Source organism: Marmota monax, unplaced genomic scaffold, assembly GCF_021218885.2.
Source record: "Marmota monax isolate L192 unplaced genomic scaffold, Marmota_monax_Labrador192_F-V1.1 WCK01_AAM20220418_F8-fsc00125, whole genome shotgun sequence".
Lineage (NCBI taxonomy): Eukaryota > Metazoa > Chordata > Mammalia > Rodentia > Sciuridae > Marmota > Marmota monax.
The window spans coordinates 4584487-4603263 of NW_026695235.1; the positions used below are offsets into that span (position 1 = coordinate 4584487).

Consider the following 18777-nt stretch of genomic DNA (forward strand, 5'->3'; position numbering starts at 1 on the left):
TCACCAGAGGCCAGCACCTCAACATTGGACTCTCTGGACTCCAGAACGAGGAGAAATACATTTCTTTTCATTATAAATCATCCAGGCTGTGGTATTCTGTTATAGCAGCAGAAAACTGACTAAGACGGCAGAGGAGAGTCCTGGCTGGCTCGTTTGACCCCATGGCTTCTCTTTGAGGAGAAGACTGGCCACATTAAACCATCCCCTGACTCTTGCTTCTTCTGGTTGCTACTGTCCTTGTTCAACCTGAAGTCCCTCCAGAACATCGGAGACAGCAGCCCATCATTCCTCACTGATTTCCTCCACTCCTATGATGGCATCTAATCAAGCCACCAACCCTCAGGTCCCCAGGTCTTTCCCCCAGTTTATTCCGGGACTGAAGAATTTTTTGCACCTGTTTGCAGGTCCAACCTCCCTGGCTGAAATCTGAAAAAGAACAGTGAGAATATTGCCAACTGATTTCCTCTCTTTTGTCTCCCCTCTGCAGCCACCTTCAACTGTTTTTCATTATATTTGAGAAGAATAGAGAACTTGCTTTATAGCATGTGTTTACCATCTAGGCCCACACAGAAATTTCTAGAAAGAAGGTAGAACCAAGAAGTTGGGGGATCAAGGTGGTGGGTGTGGCCTACACTAGGGGAAATGAGGGGGTGGGATGCTGTGGGGCGGCTGAGGTTCTCTTGAGGGTCACCACCCCGTCAGCTCTGTGCTTGGATGTCTGGGTCTGTTTGGTCCTTCAAAGGCAGCAGTGGGCACGAGGTCATTTTGGTGGAAGGTGGTGGTGTGGATGGTGCCCGGTACCAAGAACTCATCAGGGAGGTCGTTGGCCTGAAGCAAAAGATGCTTATAGGAAATTAAAAATGCATCTTTTCCACAAATTGGAGTGGAGTCGGTGTGGCAGATAAGTGGGAGAGGCTGTGATCTTGAGAGGGCCTGTGACGGGCACCAGCTGCTGACCTTGGCACTGCCATTTGGACCTTTCCCATTCACGCTTAGGGGACTCCTGTCGGGGGTGGGGGGTGCAGGCTGGAACCTGGCAGAGTTCCCAACATTCTCAAAGCCACAGCAGCAATGGGTTGCAAGCAGAGTTTCTCAGAATTTGCCCGAGGCATCCAGAATTCTTCTCTGCAGAATTGCTATTGCAGATGCTCAAAAGAGTCCAAACTGAATGGCAAACATTCAGTCCTGAGTTATCCAAGTGCCTAGGTCTTTGCTGGAAACCGAGGACACTCTGATCTCTCAAACTGCCTAATTTGATTTCATCAGAAACGTATACATACAGAAACTTCCCTTGCAGGCTGAGAACCCTGCTGAGAAATGTTAGTCCAGAGTGCAATTAGCTGGGGGTGGGGGTGGGGGCGCGTGGATTCAGCATTGGAAAATAAAACTTCACAGGATAGAGCGTCCTGATGATGACAGCAGTGTCAGTTACTCTCTCCTAATATGCCTCTATTTATCCCATCATCTCCTCTGGTTAATGAACGCGACCTCGGTGCTCCGCTGCCGTTATTGCTCCATAATGGGCCGAGGAGATGGCCTATCTTTGCCTTTATCCCTGCTGGCACCTCCTAGCACTGAAGCGCATTAAAGTAATAAAATTAAGCAGCAAGGCGTCCTCGTCACTCCCACCATGTTCCCGTAACCCCTTCATTTACAACAGACGGAGACAGGGGGGAAAAACAATGTTAGAGCAATTTAAGATGAGGCAACTCTGGATATGTAAATCCTGTTTTATTGGCAGTCGCAGCAGCTAGCTAATTTTTCTAAAATGCCTGACGGCCTTTAGTTTGCTAGCCAGGCTGGGCTGGAGCAATTCAGGGCCGAGGCCACATGAGACAAAATGAACAGGCGAAGAAGCTTCCATCACACTTCTAAGCTGGGGGTCTGCATCCCCGCAGAGCACGGTCCCGCCCTCTGGCCAGGCGTGTTGTCCCAGTCACAGAGCACAGAAACACCTGCTAAGTTTTTCCAGTTGGATGGCAGAGGCAGCTTTTATTTTTTTTTTTTAAGGAATCGATTGCTCCCAGCCCCACTAGTCCTTCTAAAGAAGCAGCAGCCAGACTTCAGGAAATGGTGAGGACAGTTGCAAGGAAACCCTGACTTGAGTTGGAGAGAACTGAGACAGGGCAAGGCAGAGAACGGTGCTTCTGCTTATTCTCCAGATGCTGCTGCTTGTCGGCCGGGCAGGGGGGGCCCTTTGTAGACAAGAGCTCTTTGTCAAGGTGAGCTTAGGGAGGACGCTCGCTCCACCACGGGGCAGGATGGCACGGAGCTCAGCAGGGACTTCGCTGCACTGAGGATGAGATCTACCAGGATTCCCAAGGCTGGGGAGACAGGTTATCTTGGGAGGGAAACAACCGCCCCACTCCACAGCACTGATTTTAGACTTTCCTGGGCTTAGTGCAACTATTACAGATAGAAGAGGTTTCAAAGCTGCAGAGCAAGTCAGGACTGGCCAAACTATGTGGCTCTGTGTCCCTGTGCTTTCCTCCCCCCTCCCCTTCTGCTTGGCTTGATTGCCTCCACCCGGGGGGAGCTAAGCAGGCTGCTGAGCCAGGGGAGGCTGTAGCTGGAGAGGGCCCCCAAGCAGCAAGCCCCTGGGAGTTTTGCTGGCTCCTTCTCTGCTTCCCCTGGCTCGCTCTGCAGCAGGAGACACGGGGGAAACTTTCAAGAGGGCCACAGGATGCAGGGCCCTGAGGCAGGAGTGGCCTCAGGTGGGCAATACAGGGCGGAGGTTCAGGTCTCTAGGGAGTGGTCTTGAGAACTTGGATAGATACACATCCGTCAGGCTCCTACCACTCCACAGACTGGCGCGTTCTCAGACCCTCCCTTGTAACAGGCCAACAGGCAAATAAATGCCTGTCTCCAGAAAGTGAGAGTGGGAGGGGTGGAGAGGTGCGGAGCCCAGACTCGGAGCTGGGGGACTCTGAATTCCGCCGTCCAGGGCTGTTGGCGCCTCGTCAGGTGGATTAAGTCTGGCTGTCATCTCCGTGTGTGTGCAGCTGTCTTCGCTAATGAGAAAGCTTTGGGAGTCTTCCTCTTGGGCGTCATTGGCATTACCCTGGGTGACGGCCACACTCTTGGTAATGCTGGCCCCACCAGCATTACATCACCTTGGCTTCTTAAAAATTGAGATTGCTGGGCCCCGTACAAGAGCCCCCTGAATCCCATTCCCTTGTTTTTTTAAAAAATAATATACATTTTTAAAAATTAACATTCAGTAAGGACTCCAACCTTACACCTGGTAGCCATCACGTGGACCAGGTGGAGAGTGTTTCCACCACCCTGAGGGCTCCCTCCAGGGTACCATCCTAGGGTGCCATCTTCCTAGGGCACCTGTGGTTCTGAGGTCATCCTCACAAGACTTTCCCTGAGCTTGCACTTCAAGCCTGAGCTACATGGGACTCTTGCGTCTGCTTCTACCTGTCCACGTTATGCTGGTGCGAGGTGGCCACACACACTGCTGTGTGCTGTGACAGCTCGTTGTTTTGTGTTGTGCCGTGGTATCCTCTTGTCTGACTGGGCCACAGCTGGCCTGCTCATTTTGCTGTGATGGAATATGGGTCGTGTCCAGGTTTTGGCTGTTCTACTAAAGCTGCAAAGAACATTGATGTAAGTGTCTTTGGGTGCCCATAAGCACTCGTTTCTTTCTGGAATGGAATTACTGTGTCACAGGGTTAATGTGTGCTTAACTCTGGTAAGAGCTACAGTTCACCTCAGTAGCACTCCTGACCCCAGTTGGTGCTACCTGACACCAGGTGGTGTCATTCATGGGAATGACAGTCACTCTGCATTTTTGTAGGTGTTGTCAGGCCTTCAGATTCTAGCCACCCGGCAGGTGCACAGTGGCACCTCCTGCTGGCATTGCCCCAGTGCCTAATGATGTTCAGAATCTTTCATGTACTCGTTGGCCCCTTGGGTTCCCTGTCTTGTGAAGGCTGATCAAGTTTTTTAAAAATTGTGCTGTCTACTGCTTATCCTCTTTATCTGCAGGGACATTCATGAATGGTCTTTTGTCCATTGATCAGTCATTAATAACCTCTCCAGGTTTCTTACGAACGCCAAAGTCAGGGAATCAGCTCCGGGGTACTCTTGAAGTTGTCTAATTCTCCTGAGCCATCTTTTTTCTTTCCTTCACTTTACAAACAAGCAGTTCACGTGCTGCCTCCTGTCTTCCTGTTGTTGTCTACCTGTAAGGGTGTGGTGTTCTTAACTTTCTTTTGATTGTATATGGCAGAAATGGGCTTCGAGTATTGAATGTGGCTAGGCTTTTGAAATTAAAGGCTGGCTGGGTGTGGGCATGAAGTATTAGTCTGTTTTCTGTTGCAATAACAAAATGCCTGAGGCTGGGGACTGTATAAAGAAAAGAAGCTTATTTAGCTCACAGTTCTGTAGTCCCGTGAGCATGGCACTGGCATCTGCTTGGCTCTGATGAGGGCCTTTGACAGATGGCATCACATGCAGGTCACCTGGTGAGACAAGAGTCCAGGAAGCAGGGAGGGCCTGGTCTTGCTGTCTTTATACTGACTTGCTGTCATGAGAACTCATTCTGATAGTTAGTACCTTCTGAGCCTGTGTCCCAGTGACTTCCTCACTTTCCACGAGGCCCCACTTCTCAAAGGTTCCACACCAGCTCCAAACACTGCCACACTGGGGACCAGGCTCCCAGCACGTGAACGTCTGTAGCACAAACATGTCCAAGCCACAGCAGAAACAAGGGTGTGTTCAAGCCACCCCCCACCGCCCCTTGTCTTTTTTAGCAGCGTGTTGTGTTATTAGTGCCTTGACCAGGCCAGAGGTTTGCGAGGCAGAAGAGATGGAAAGGGAAGAAGAGTCCAGAACGTCCCTTGTTATCTTTTGTTCTCTCACTTCTTTCACTAGGAATCGCAAAGCCCTACAACCATCTTCCCCAACACCTGCCTTTGTCTTCTGCAGGAGCCCCAGGGGTTCAGCGGGTTTCAGAGTCTGTGTTGGGGTGTGGGTGGAGGTCACCTGCCCTGGGTCACTGGGAAGGGGTGGTTTTACATCCCTCCGCCTCAGGACCAACCGGGTGATGCTCTGTCTCCTTGGTCCAAGTGCTTCCTGCCTCCTCTGTCTCCCACCCCCATGAGTCAGAAGAGGGGAGAGGCCAGTTTTGTCGTGTGCACGGATGTTCCAGCTCCCACAATCCCCAGCTGGTTCCAGGGGCGAGCTCCGTGGAGACTGGCAGAGCTGGCGGCACGGTGCAGGCTCGCCTTTAAAGCAAGCTCATGGGGAAGGAGGAGCTCGTTCCTCCCTTGGAGAGGATCACGTCACGGAGGGAAAGAGGGTGTCCTTCTTTTTTGCCTTTGCTAATGGACGGAGATCCCCCTGTCGCTGCTCTTCCCTCTGTGAACTGCTGTTCTGAGGCCCAGGGAGGCAGGAAGTGGTGAGGGGGCGGGATGGAGGGAAAGTCTGTCCTTCCCTCGCCCCCCGCACCCACCTCTACTGTGCCCTAGATCCCAAGTTAAAATGGCCTCAGAAGGCTGCTTAGAGTGTCATGAGCATTGACAACATTCACGATGACCGTGTGTCCACACTTATCACGGTGAGACTGGCTCAGATCCAGACCTCTTTCCATGTGCAGGCCGGGTACGATGGTGAGAGCATTGGAAATTGCCCATTTTCTCAGCGTCTCTTTATGATTCTCTGGCTAAAGGGCGTTATATTCAATGTGACGACGGTGGACCTGAAAAGGTAAGATGAGCCTCTGCGTTGCTGACATAATGGAACCTGATCCCCCCACGGCCACCCCACAGGTATTCACGTCCCTAGGACCCGGGGGGGGGCGAGATCACAGGTGTGTCCATCCTCGGCAGGAGCCGGAAGTGGAGAGCCTGGATATGGGCCAAGCAGCGTATCTCTCAGAGCAGTTGGGCTGTCGTCAGGAAGGAGTGGGAGTTGGTGACCCTAAGGCACCTGCTGTCCCACATAGGGGTCAGCCGTGTACCTCTAGATGCCTGGCTGAGCACTGCTCCCAGCTAAGGGCACTGGCAAAGTTAACTCTTCCACCTCTGTATCCAGAAAGGGGCCACGAAGGGGCAAATCCAGCCTGTCATTTATTAACGCGTGTCTTCGCGTTCGTCACCAGGAAGCCCCTTTGCAAACCCACAGTCTTATGAAAATTCTGAAGGATGTGTCTGTTAAGTTGGGGAGGACACTGCTAAGCCTAGGGAGTGACTCAAGGCTACGTGCACGGTCTGATGCTCCCTCTCCCTAGGAAACCCGCGGACCTGCAGAACCTGGCTCCCGGAACGAACCCACCTTTTATGATTTTTGATGGTGAAGTCAAGACGGATGTGAATAAGATCGAGGAGTTCTTGGAGGAGAAGCTGGCTCCCCCGAGGTAGGCCTCCTAAAACCACTCTTCACAACCTGCAGGCACTTGACCCCGATTGACGGGTTTGGTTCTCTGTGGCCCCGGCACTTCCTTCTTTTGTCATGAGGGGCCACAGGAGGCACAGGGCCAGATCAGGAACCTTGAGTTAAGGTAGCTTGGGCGTCACTGCTCTGTGCACACAGCTTGCCCCTTCACGTGGGATGGCAGGAGGTGGGGGGAGGTGTCCATGGTGTGAAGTTCGTCAGCTTTCCATCACTGTGACAAGACGCTTGAGATGATCAACGTCACATGGGAAAAGGTTTATTTTGGCTCATGGTTTCAGAGCCATGGTTGCTGAACCCTGCTGCTTTGGATTGTGGTCAGCACAGTGCATCATGGCAAAAACGGAGCAGTGGAGGCCCGTTTACCTCATGGTGGCCAGGAGCCAAAGGGCGAGGAAGAGGAGGGGCCAGGGTCCCAATATCCCCTTCAAGGACAAGTCCCCAGTGACCCAGCTCCCCCCACTAAGCCCCATGTCCTAAAGGTTCCACCACCTCCCAGTAGTGTCACAGGCCACAGACCAAGTCTTTAACATGGGCCTTTGGAGGAATTTAGATCCAAAATAAGCAGTTAGCCATCCCTCAGATTCGCTGCTGGCAGGCAAGGGGTGAGTTAGGATGAAGCACCACGGAGCAGTGGACAGGGAAGGAACCTTCTAGTCTATCTCCTCCACTGGACTAGGTGGGAAGTTAAGGCCAGCAAGGCCTCCCCATGCCCTTGGTCCCAGGACTGGTCATTGTCAGGGCCAAAACTCTCAGTCCAGTGTGATTCCTCCAACTTATGTTTCTTCTCAATCTTGAAAATGAAAAAAAATCAGGAAAACAGCCAAGGAGGGGTTTCCATTTTTATATCCATTTCCCCTTAGTGTGTCAGCCTCACTCAAACACTGCTTACCTGTGCTCCTCCAATTTTGAACTTTTCAAGGTACCCTAAGCTGGGGCCCCAACACCCTGAATCCAACTCAGCAGGAAATGACGTGTTTGCCAAATTCTCAGCATTTATTAAAAATACCAAGAAGGATGCCAACGAGAGTGAGTACCTCCCATCTTCCCGTCCTGTTTCCGCGTGGACCTCCACGCGGCTTCCCGTGCAGCCAAGTCAGACCTGGGCACTGAGGGTAGAGATGGGAGTCTGGAAATGAGGAAGCAACACTCTACCCTCAGCTCCACACCTGGGTTTCAAGACACTGATGGCTTCTTCTAGGGGCTGGGAACCGGGAGATGATATCATTAGGGGAAAAATACACCTTCCCGGTGTTTCCTGGTGCACCACGGAAGTGGTTTTAAATGGGGCCTACTCCACATAGGGTTTCCGTGAGTATCTTATTTTATTTTATTTTTTGATAAATGGATGCATTCCAGAAGTTGCAAGTTGTGGAGGCAGCAGGGTAATTCTTCAGGGGGAGTGAGTTGTCATTCAGATACTGCCTCCTCCTCTATGGCCCTCCATCCCCATGCCCATCCCTGGCTGTCCCTGTCAGGAAGGAGCGGCGACGGCCACCTTCCTTCATTGCTAGTGAAAAGTGGCACCACGTGGCACGGCCTATCTTAGTGATTTCTTGCCTTTCTGTTTCAGTGTATGAGAAGAACCTGTTGCGGGCCCTGAAGAAGCTGGACAATTACTTGACTAGTCCCCTGCCGGATGAAATCAATGCCTACAGCACGGAGGAGGTGGCTGTTTCTGGGAGGAAGTTCCTGGACGGGGATGAGCTCACGCTGGCCGACTGCAACCTCTTACCCAAGCTCCATATCATAAAGGTCTGCTTTCCTCCCTAAACCCGTGCTCCATGCCTGAAGGAGGCTTTGCTGTGTGTTGTTTCGACTTGTGTTTGGGCCAGAGTTACGACCTTCTGAAATGTGGACTCTCAATTGAAAACGAGCTCGTTTCTCTTCAAGGTGGCCGCGCCACAAGTTTCAGATACAGGAACAGAGGTCCCAAATGTTCCCAGGAGGTACCTGTGAACTTGGCCCCTGTCCCTCTGTCCTCACTGCTCTTGACAGCCTGACCTTTGCGGCCTGAGGCAAAGTTACACTGAAGGAATCTGGGGAGGAACAGGGGGTCTCCTTGGCTTGCGGCCTGGAGGTGATGCCTGGAAGCTGGGGCTGTTTAACTGTGACCTCAGTCCACTGTGGATGATGTGAGACAGCTCCCTGACTTGGCCCCCGCCATGGTTGGTGCTGCGTTCCCACGATGGGAGGGTTATGGGTCCTAAGTTACTGGGATCTGAAGACTTCTAAGTTCTCCGGTGTTAGAAGAAACGAGAATTAAATTGGGGGCCTTTTAGACATTTACGTCCTCCAATCTGACCCACTAAACCAGAACTTCCAGGGGCAGCCCCCGGGGTTTCTGGGCAGAGAGCCCCCGGCTTGGACTCCTGGGTGGCTGCTGTCTCTCAGCCTCTCGAGCACTTAGGGAGGTTGATCTTGTCATTGTTTCTGTTGCTGGGTTCTTGGTAGCCTCAGATACCTCAGGGAGAAGCTGATGCTTTGTTCTGGGGCATCTTGGTGGTTACAATCCCACCAGGTGCAGAGAAAGGTCCTTGGCATCACCCCATCACCTTGGGGAGATGGGCGAGACACAGGAAGCGCAAGTCAAGACTGTGTTCTAACAGCGCGTTTAATTGACGCCTGGAATGACTCTTCAGGTTCGCCTGATCTGAGGCGCTGTTCCCGGGGGCCACCAGCGTCCTTCCTGGCTGCTCCACTCCCTAGCCTTGCCACTCTCTCTCTAACGGCATCTCTTCTTTCCGCCTCTTTGCCCTCTTTATCTTGCCCTGTTTACCTTCCCTCTTCTCTTGCACCCGTCAGGCTTGAGGGATAGCCATCCAAATGCAGGTCTGGAGATGACGCGGATCCCTCAAGGGAGGGTCCTTTCGATAGCTTTGCCACTGCCCTGGTCTCTGACCTCTAACTGAAGCCACTGAGTCCCCTAAAAGCTGCTGAATTTGGGAACAGCTTTCCAACAGCTATTTATGTCACTGTGTTTCAACTTAGTCCCTTTCAGCGAATGCGTTTTGGCGTTTGCTGCGTAAGGAGGGCTCGCAGAGGGACACGGAGCCTGGGCAAGGAGAATATCCCAAACCGCGTCAGTTGCCACTTGGTGAGCGCCTGTGGAAAACACTGCTTTACGTTTCCGTAGAAGAGGTGAGCTTCGGAGTGAGAGAAAGCAGCCATGGCTCAGGATAAGACCTAGCTGCAAAATCTTTAAAGCCATTTAGCACTCAAGATCCCAAACGGCTTAATGATCTTCCAGGATGGAGTACTTCTGAAAGGAAATGAGAATCAATCTAGGGGAATTATGGTAAAAGATGAGAGCGAAGGGATTTATAATTTATTCCCCTTCCTGAAACCCAGAAAAAACAATATAAAAAAATAGAATATTAGCTTCATCTTTTATAAAAGGACCAGCGAAGACAGATCGCCCACTGAAGACTAAGAAACCTCATCCAGGGTGAGCTGCCTCAGGGTCAGGGAAGAGGGGACAGGCATCTGGAGCCTTTGGAATCGTGCTCTCTGGGAGAAGGAGTGGAAGGACGGATGGAGGGGCCATCTTTCCAGCCTGTGACCCAGCCAGGTACAGCTTGGAGGGGAGATGGAGCAGGAGGAGAGAAGGAAGTGGTATTCTGCTTTGTCTCTGCCGATCAGAGAAAAGAAACAAGCCCCCAAACCAGTCGAGATTATAAGTGGCTGAAGCTTCATTTTTAGCCATGGTGACCTGCTGCCTAATCTTCGAGGAGAGGGTGCCCTTTCTCTGCCCTAACCTGATCCCAGCTCACCTCAGCGTGCCTCGGGGACAGGGCAGGGCACAGTGTTTGGAGGTTGAGGGCACACACCCAAATCAATCTGCCACTTGCCCTGTCAACCTTCCTTTTTAACCTCTGCACTTAAAAAAAAGTTCTTCCTGGTTCCGAGGATGGAACCCAGGGCCTTCCCCATGCCAGGCAGGTGCTATACCAGGAGCCTCACCGTGGTCAGATGGTAAGTCTTCCTTGATGAAAGGTGACTAAAAACCAGGAAGAATCCAAGTGGGACCTCTGTGCACCTGTGAGACGACAGGGGAGAGGAAAAAGGACAAAGAGAAGGTACGGAGGAAAGGAAGAAGAGGCAGAGGAGAAGCGTACATGTGAGGAAGACCTTTTCCAGTCAATGAAAGAACATTCCAGACTTCCTACAGGCTCAAGACATGAAAGAGAGTGGGGGCCTTTCCAGAGAAAGCTCAAAGACAAGACCCAAGATGTTGGAGACTATACCACAGCAGGGTGGAAATCAGGCTGGCAGGACTTACGGCAAAACGCGAAGACAGATAAAGTCAATGCAGAGAAGAAGGTCGTGTTGGGAGCAGCAGAAGGCGGCCAGGGATTCAGAGGCTGGGTCCGGAAGGTCATCCAAAACCAAGTGGAGAAGAACAAAAGAGGCCAAGGGGGTTCTAGGGTTCCCAGGTGCACATAGCGGAAACAGGAGAACAGAGAAAGAAAATGGAAAAAGAAAAATTTAAAGGGGGTGGGGTGCAGTTTCAAGGAGATAATTAGTTTAATAAAGAACAACCAGCGCCTCTGCTTTAAACTATGTGCCTTGTTTAGGGAAATACAGCCCAGAACGTCAGCACAGTAAGACACATATGAGGCTCTATTGAGCTATGAGAATTGGTCAAAAGAACCTTCTGGGCACTGAATTTTTTCCATTTTCCGTTGTTATAAGGAAATACCTGAAGCTGGGCCATGAAGGAACCAAAGAAGTTTATTTAGTTCCCCGTTTTGGAGATTCTAGGGCCTGGTGTGGGCCTTGGCTTGGCTCTGGTGAGGCCCCCAGGCAGCACTGGTGAGAATGTGTGAGGAGAAGAGGTCACAGGGTGTGACAGGAAGCCAGAGAGCAAGGAGGGGCCAGCCTTGTTCTTTTATAATAACCTTCTTGAGAGAACCAATGAGTCACATGAGAATTGCCTGATCTATTCTGGGGGCAGTTCCCCCAATGGTCTTCTACCAGGCCCCTCCTCTTAAAGGTCCCTCAATCCTTCCCTACCAGGGCCCACGCTTCCCACACAGGAACCTTTGGATGACACACCCGAACCATATTCAAACCGTAGCAGACAGTAATGATAATCAGAGTCATAATCACCATAATCATAATAATAGTAAAGCAAGGACCTGCAGAGGGGTGAAATCCAGATTGACCTCAAATATCTTGATGACATTAAAAATAAGAAAGATCATAAAACAGAGGTTAGCATCTGTAAAGAATTAAGGGTCAGACTGGGATGTATGATATAAGAATTTTACATCTGGGCAAATTGCAATTCCTACCTAGACTTCTAGTTTCAGTAACATAAGCAATCTTAAGCCATTTAACAGTGTTCACAAGAAAATAAGAAGCAGAAGTCGTTGGGCAGTGAAGATATTTAGCAAAGAAATTTAAGAGGGAAAAATATCAAAAAGTCAGTTTAGTGACCAATTTTTAGTAAAATTTCTGCTACTAGTGAAAAAGTGAATTCCGTAAATAATGGCATGGGGAAGAAAGCTTAGCATTTTCATGCTCTGATTTGTCTTTAGAACCCCACATGGGCCTTAAGGGGCATTGCTGTCCAGCTCCTGGCTCATTACAGTTGTGTCTGGGGCAGTGGGCAAAGGTATGTTTTCTCCATATTATAGAATAGATCCCTGAAGTTCCTTGCTAAAATAAAAACAAAAATAAAATAAAATAGCTATATGGTGAAATAAAATGATTATCAAAATAAGAATCTAGGAACAGAGAAGCTGTGTGATATAGAAGGACAGATGATGAAGAACCTATTTAATTCTAAAACTGTATTAAGACCAAACAGCAATTATAGCAACAGAATAGTCAGAAGGTAGCAAACCTGGATGTTATAGTCATTGGAAGGAGGATAAGGGAGTAGAAGTGGAAAGAAGTGTAGACACACGAATCCCCGCATTTGTCCTTGACAGGAGGCAACAGACAGCGTGTAAAGTTGACAGGGTTAATATGAACTGCAGACCTTCTGAGTTACCAGAAAGGGAGAAACACACATGAATCACACAGAACAGAAAGAAGACAAAGAATCACATTCAGAAAATAGAAAACAAGATTCCATCACTGAGAGGAACACTACTCGGCAAACTTAGAAATGTTAAAATAAAAAGGTAGAGAAAAGCAAACCAAGCAAATGTGGACAAAGGAAAACAGATTGCTTACCATCAACATCAGGCCTTCTGACGTTGTCTGGTCCTGATTTGCTGCTACACCGTACCCAAGGCTGCTGGTCTCCAGAGGCTCAGAAGTAAGTCCTGAAGATCTGATTGGTGGTTGATCCCTTGCTTGCCTCATTCAGACATCCCAGGGATGAGAGATGACAAAGCAGAACTGGCCTTTTGTAGGTCTGGTTCCCTGCCACAAGTTGAATTGTTTCTACCCCCTCCCCAAATTCCTATGTTGGGGTTCTAAGCCCCTGTATCTCAGGATCTGACCTCATTTGGCAGTTGGGTCTTTGCAGAAGAAATAAGTTAAGATGAAGTCGTACTGAAGTGGTGGAGTCTACTCCCATCTGACTGATGTCCTTGCTAAAAGGTGGGGGGGATTTGAGACAGACTTGCATGCAGGGAGAACGCTGTGTGAGACCCGAGTCACGCTGCCACCGGAACTGCAGGAGCTAAGAGAGCAACCGCACAGACCCTTCCCTGAGCCTGCAGAGGAGTAGGGCCCTCTGATGTCTTGGTTTTGATTTCCAGGGCTGTGAGAGAATACATTTCTGTTGTTCTTAGCTACCGAGTTTGTAGTACTTGTTATGGCAGCTTGAGCAAACTGATAGGGTCCTCAGTGTGACACGCCCTTCCTCTGTTGGTCACACTCATTTGCCCTTTCTTACACCCATTAACTCCATCGGGAGGGATTCGTGTCTTGTTTTGCTCATGAATCTATCCCATCTGTCTGGTGGGTCCACAAATGATCTGCTCAGTGGCAGAATGATGGAGACCTGTGGGATTCACACACAGGTGTTCAGGATTGCAGTAGCAAGGCTTAGTAAGTAGGAAAAAGAGAGCACTTTACAGCGCTCCTGGCGCCATCTATCACTGAGGGTTCACCATGAATCTTTATGAACCAAAAGACACAGTAGCCGAATGCGTGAAAAGAACACAGTCACATACACAGGGACAAACCAACTGGCCAACGGAGTGCAGGGCAGTTTGATGGGCAGGACTGCAGGAGCTACCATTTGGTATTCAGTACTTCCACTGCCTTTCCTGTACTCAAGATGTCCCCTATTCAAAGTCACAGTGCCGCTGTGGGTAGCCCCAATGACTGTGGGATGACATCAGGAATTGAGTTAACATGCGTCCAGAGAATGGATGGCCTGATTTGATGGCCTACGTTGGTGGATTTCCCCTTGCTGATCATTTCCTTCTTTGTTTTCAGATTGTGGCCAAGAAATACAGAGATTTTGAATTTCCTTCTGAAATGACCGGCATCTGGAGATACTTGGACAATGCTTACGCTAGGGATGAGTTCACCAATACGTGTCCCGCCGACCAGGAGATCGAACATGCGTATTCAGATGTTGCAAAAAGAATGAAGTGAAACGGGGGTGCTTCCTGTCTTGTTTCTCAGAGGAATGAGCTAGGTTTCCAAAAGAGCGTGTTTTCATGCATTTCCCTCAATAACCATCTTTTGCAAAGTAACGTCTAGAGCCAGACCCGCTAAATGGCAAATGATACGTGGCCTCATGATTTGTCAACTCATTGGCAAACTTTAATATGCCAGTACCTTTTGTTAAACACACCAGTTGCCTAGTCTATATTAATTTATATCTTTGGCATTCACTGACCTCATAATCTGTGACATTTAGGGAATGCACTTTGCAGTTGAAAGTTTCAAAGCAAATTAGATTTGGATTCAGTTCTTTCAAATTTTAAAGACTTGGTTTGTCTTTGATACTTTTCATAATCATATGTAGTCGGTTTTTCTTAACTATTAATTTAATAATTAAGTATTTTCAAGATGAAGATACTGTTTTTATAATGCAAAAATGATACCCTCTCGTTTTAATGCTTCAAGATAATATCAGAGAATATAAGGAAGGAAGTAAAAACGATCTCCTATAATTTTACTCCACTTCATTACTGATACATTATTGGTGAACATCTTTCAAATTTTGTCTTCTGTGCACGTAGACATGTGCGTCACACACACTTTCATTCATTTTATATGGTATTGTGTTCATTTTAAAGTCTTTCCTTGATGGTCAGTCATAGAGGACTTAAGACACACAAAAAGATTCAACACTGCAGAGCTAGAGAGGACACTTTTGGTCCGATTTTAAAGAGATGGGGACCCATAGAGGCTGTGGAGTCACCAGCTACCAAGAATGAACCTCACTGTCTTGACCTCCGGGTGCTGCTGCCTCTGATTCTAGTAGGGCCATAGTAGGAGAATGCTCATGTGAGCCCTTGGTTCCCTTCCAGTACCTCCTTCTGCTCCGGCCCCTCTTGCAGAGACTGTGCCTTCACGGGGACTCTTCATTCCAGCTGCAACTTGGAGACTCCCTGCCCTGCGCTGCACACCTTGGTTCTTTCTCATGACTGTGCTCTCTAAGCTCCAACGCGGCCCTTCTTTGGTGATGATGCTGTGGTGGGGGCTAGCCCGGTCACTGTCCTTTCTCTGCTTTCTAAATTTCATTTAGAGGTCAGGCAGGGGAAACCCAGGGGATTCAATTCATGGTAACTACTCTTGGGCAGTTCTGGTAAATAGTCCAGTCAGGGAGGAAGTGGAAATGATTGACTCAGAGAGTTCCTGGGCGGTCTGTGGCTTTCTTTCCACCACCCTGTAACCAACACGCATCACAGCTGTGGGTGTGGGGGGGGGGCTGCTGCGCCCCAGCCTCAGGCACAGAGGACAGAATGGAGGGCCGCTTACATACTCACAGTCCTTTCAGGTCTGTTGCCGGACATTCACATGCATCTTGCAAAAACCCTTCTGGTACGGCTGGTTGTGTGTGGTGGATGCTAAAATGCTCGTCTTTCATGCATGCACCTGCTCTGTGGGTGATTTGTTTGAAAGAGAATAAAATGCACTGAGGGTCACAACTTTAGAATTTGGCGAAAAATGTCTCATTAAAAAAACAAAGCCTTCAATATGGTGGCCACTCTTTCCCCACTTACGGGATGCTGGGATCTCATCCCAGAAGTCGGCTTTCTTTGTCAACCTTGAGTTTATGGCGGTTGTGTCTAGATGTATCACCTTTGTCCATGTTGTCCCACAGCTGTTAGAAATCAGATTTTTAAATCTAGTTTTGTAATGTGACATGTCAACTTGGCAAATGAGTAGACTACCGGTGTTACTAGTGCCTTTTAATACTTCTAGATGTTAAAGTGATCATAAACTCTGTGTGCCTTAAAAATTAAACAGATTATAAAAACGTTTAAATGGAGCCAATCTCTTCGTATTTATTTATTTTTGTAGTTTGAATTCTCCATTTAGGTATAAAGAAGTAAAATGAATATTATGAGCTTCTTTTAAAATTATGACATTTGAACCAGAGATGATCAGTATTTGGAGATAATCCATATTGGAACTAGGAAACACAAAGACATTGAACGGAAACTTAAGGAGGCCTCAGACAATGTTAAGCGACCAGTCTTTGTCCAGATGACTGAAATTGAGGTCCTGCAGGCTGCTTCACTCCTAGAGCAGCTAGGAGTGAAGGATCCGGGTTTTTTTTCCCATCCCCTCCAAGCCCCGCCCCTGGCCCAAGCCCCGCCCCATCAGCAGCTCCTCCCCTAAGTTCCCTTTCTGTTCTCCAGAAGGCTGTGTTCCTGTGCAGAGGTGAGAAGTGTTCTGAAGTGAATCTTCTGGTTTAAAATCTTTACTACACTGGTTTTTAAAACAAAATGTGTGTTCTTCAAAGCATACAGAATGCAAATATGGACAGATGCTGAATACTTCTTTGGACCAATTGTGTGAAAAGTTCTCAGGCCAGAGAGGATTCCATTCTACCTTTTAGTCAAAGTTAGAACAGCAGTTACAACGACAACCCCCTCTCATCACAGACCCTCCGGCAGAGGCTGAGAAGGTACACAAGAGCATCACAAGGTTATGATTTCTGGATATCTCTTCCTCAGAAAATGGTGATGAGTGATAGGAGGTAAGCTGGAAAAGGAGTTTTGAGAGAATGAGGTCTTCATAGATAATTTTCAGTCTGTATCTCTTTATCTGGGAATTGAAAGCCTTCACTCCTCGGACAGACTGCCCTGAAACACGCATAATCACGCACACATGTGTTTACACAGACATGCATACTCATGCTCACAACACTGTCACAATACCTGCTCTTTCTCACACACAAGCATGTTTACAAAGGTATATTCGCACATGTCATGGACACGTGTGTGCTGGCACATGCCCACCCCACCTCACCCCCTGCTGCAGACTGAGCTCAGGGATCCCTTGTATGATCTCCCAGCAGTCTTAGCAAGTTTACGCCTGCGCCTCAGTCTTCACTTTCACTGTTTCATAATTACATTTTGGAAAAATTTTAGGAGAGTGTCTTTTTTTAAGACCCCAAACCCATCTTCTGTTCCATGGTTAAGAGAACTGTGTTGATCAGCTTTTCATTGCTGTGACCAAAATTTAAGAAACAAATTAAAGGAGGAAAGATTTATTTGGGTTCATGATTTTAGGGGATTCGGTCCATGGTTGGCTGGCTCCATTGCTTTGGGCCTGATCAGAGGCAGAATATCATGGAAGAAGGGTGTGGTGGGAGCAATCTGCTCAGCTCATAGTAACTAGCAAGCAGAGAGGGAATGAGGAAGGGACCAGGGACAAGATATAGTCCTAAGGACACACCCCCATTGACTACTTCCCCCAACCATGCCCTAATGTACCTAGATCTCACCACCTCACACTTAGGATCCAGTCACTTCCCCAAAGCCCCACCCCTGAACTCTACTGCAGTGGAGTCTTCAACAAAAGAGTTTTGGGGGGACATTCCAGATCCAGGCTATAGCAAGAACCAAACTGTCGTATCATTGGAAGAACATGAAAGTTACAGCGCGACTTCTCTTTCCACACCGTGCATTAGGTTTGAACTCTTCCATTCACCAATTTCTCTTTGGACCTTCGGGTCTTGGTTTAGTGTGTTATTTCATTGCAAGGTACAGCCACTTAAAGACCAGATGGATACCTGTGGCCCCCGTCACAAAGGAACTGGCTACACTATTCACAGGGACATGTGAGTTCAGGTTATGAGAGAGCCTCCTTCTGTTGTCTGTGTGCTCAGGGACCCAGCAGGGGTAGCACCTTCTATTGTGGTCCTGGCTTGACAAGGTCACTTGTTCCCTTTGCAGAGGGTTCCATCTGCGTCTCTGACAACCCTTGCCTCATAGAAGACCATTTACTCACAGAGAACCCATGTGACCATTTTTTTGCCCCTAAATGATGGAGATAGGTGGGTTAAGTCAAGGTCCATGGGAAATTCTGTTCAGAAGCATGGAACTGCATGGAGGAGGAGGAAGCCATCATTTGAGGAGTAAGGGCTGGAGCTGGGCCACCAATGGGATCTTATCCCCATGTGCTATTCATTTCACTCTTTGGGGGGATTACCATCCACTATGCATCCTGCTTCTGGGATCCTTGGCCATTGCTGCCTGACCTAGCAGCTCTTTAGAAGAGAAGTCATTTTTCTCGATGGCACCACCACTAACTCCCATCTCTTCTGTGATCTCTTCTGCTATGCTCTGCAATGTACTCTTGGCAAGAAGAACAATGGCCCCCAGTGGCTAGCCTAGGATTGTTCCTAGTCTAGCTGGTCTGCTGAGCTCTGTCTCCCTGTGAGGCCATCTCTCTACGTGGCTGACACTCATGAATTGAGTTAGATCAATTCTTAAACTCTTACCTTCTATGTTCACAACTAACACCTGCCAGAGCTCTTCCAATATTTTGGATCCTCTTTAGGGTCCAGAATAATCCAGAATAAGTCCAGGTTCCAGAAGGAGAAGAACAGCTTTTTCTGAGAATGCTCCTTGGTTTTATAAAAAGGGGTGTAATTCAAATAGCACTACAGTTTGTGTTTACTTATTTGCTTTTCACTTTCTGGATTAAGGACTAACAAATTAAACATATTACTGGCCTTCCTTAGAATGATTTTTGAGGCAGAACTAGTGCTTAAGAAAAGAAACAAAACAATGAAGTTCCCCAGCAGACATCGGGTCCTCCATCTGGCCCCAGATGTCTCTGATATATCTGAATGATCATTTAATCTCTCAGCCTCACTCTTCTCATCTGTGAACCTGGAACAATGTCTCACGGGTGTGTAGGAGGTGATCTACTTAGAAGTTCTCTGTAAACTCTGCAATGTAGCTGGCTGCATACCAATTACCTTTTCTCTTACTTGTT

At 48.5% G+C, this 18777-nt stretch overlaps 1 protein-coding gene across 1 annotated transcript in view; it reads left to right on the top strand.

The window, feature by feature from the left end:
• The window catches only part of Clic6 (chloride intracellular channel 6), a 42767-nt gene extending 26957 nt beyond the window's left edge, over positions 1-15810 (top strand). The window contains exons 2-6 of the mRNA XM_046439251.2: positions 5606-5715; positions 6239-6364; positions 7322-7428; positions 7973-8154; positions 13804-15810. Coding sequence (XP_046295207.1) covers positions 5606-5715; positions 6239-6364; positions 7322-7428; positions 7973-8154; positions 13804-13965 — 687 coding nt within the window. The 3' untranslated portion in view covers positions 13966-15810. The remainder of the gene's footprint in view (positions 1-5605; positions 5716-6238; positions 6365-7321; positions 7429-7972; positions 8155-13803) is intronic.
• The last annotated feature ends 2967 nt before the right edge of the window (positions 15811-18777 follow it).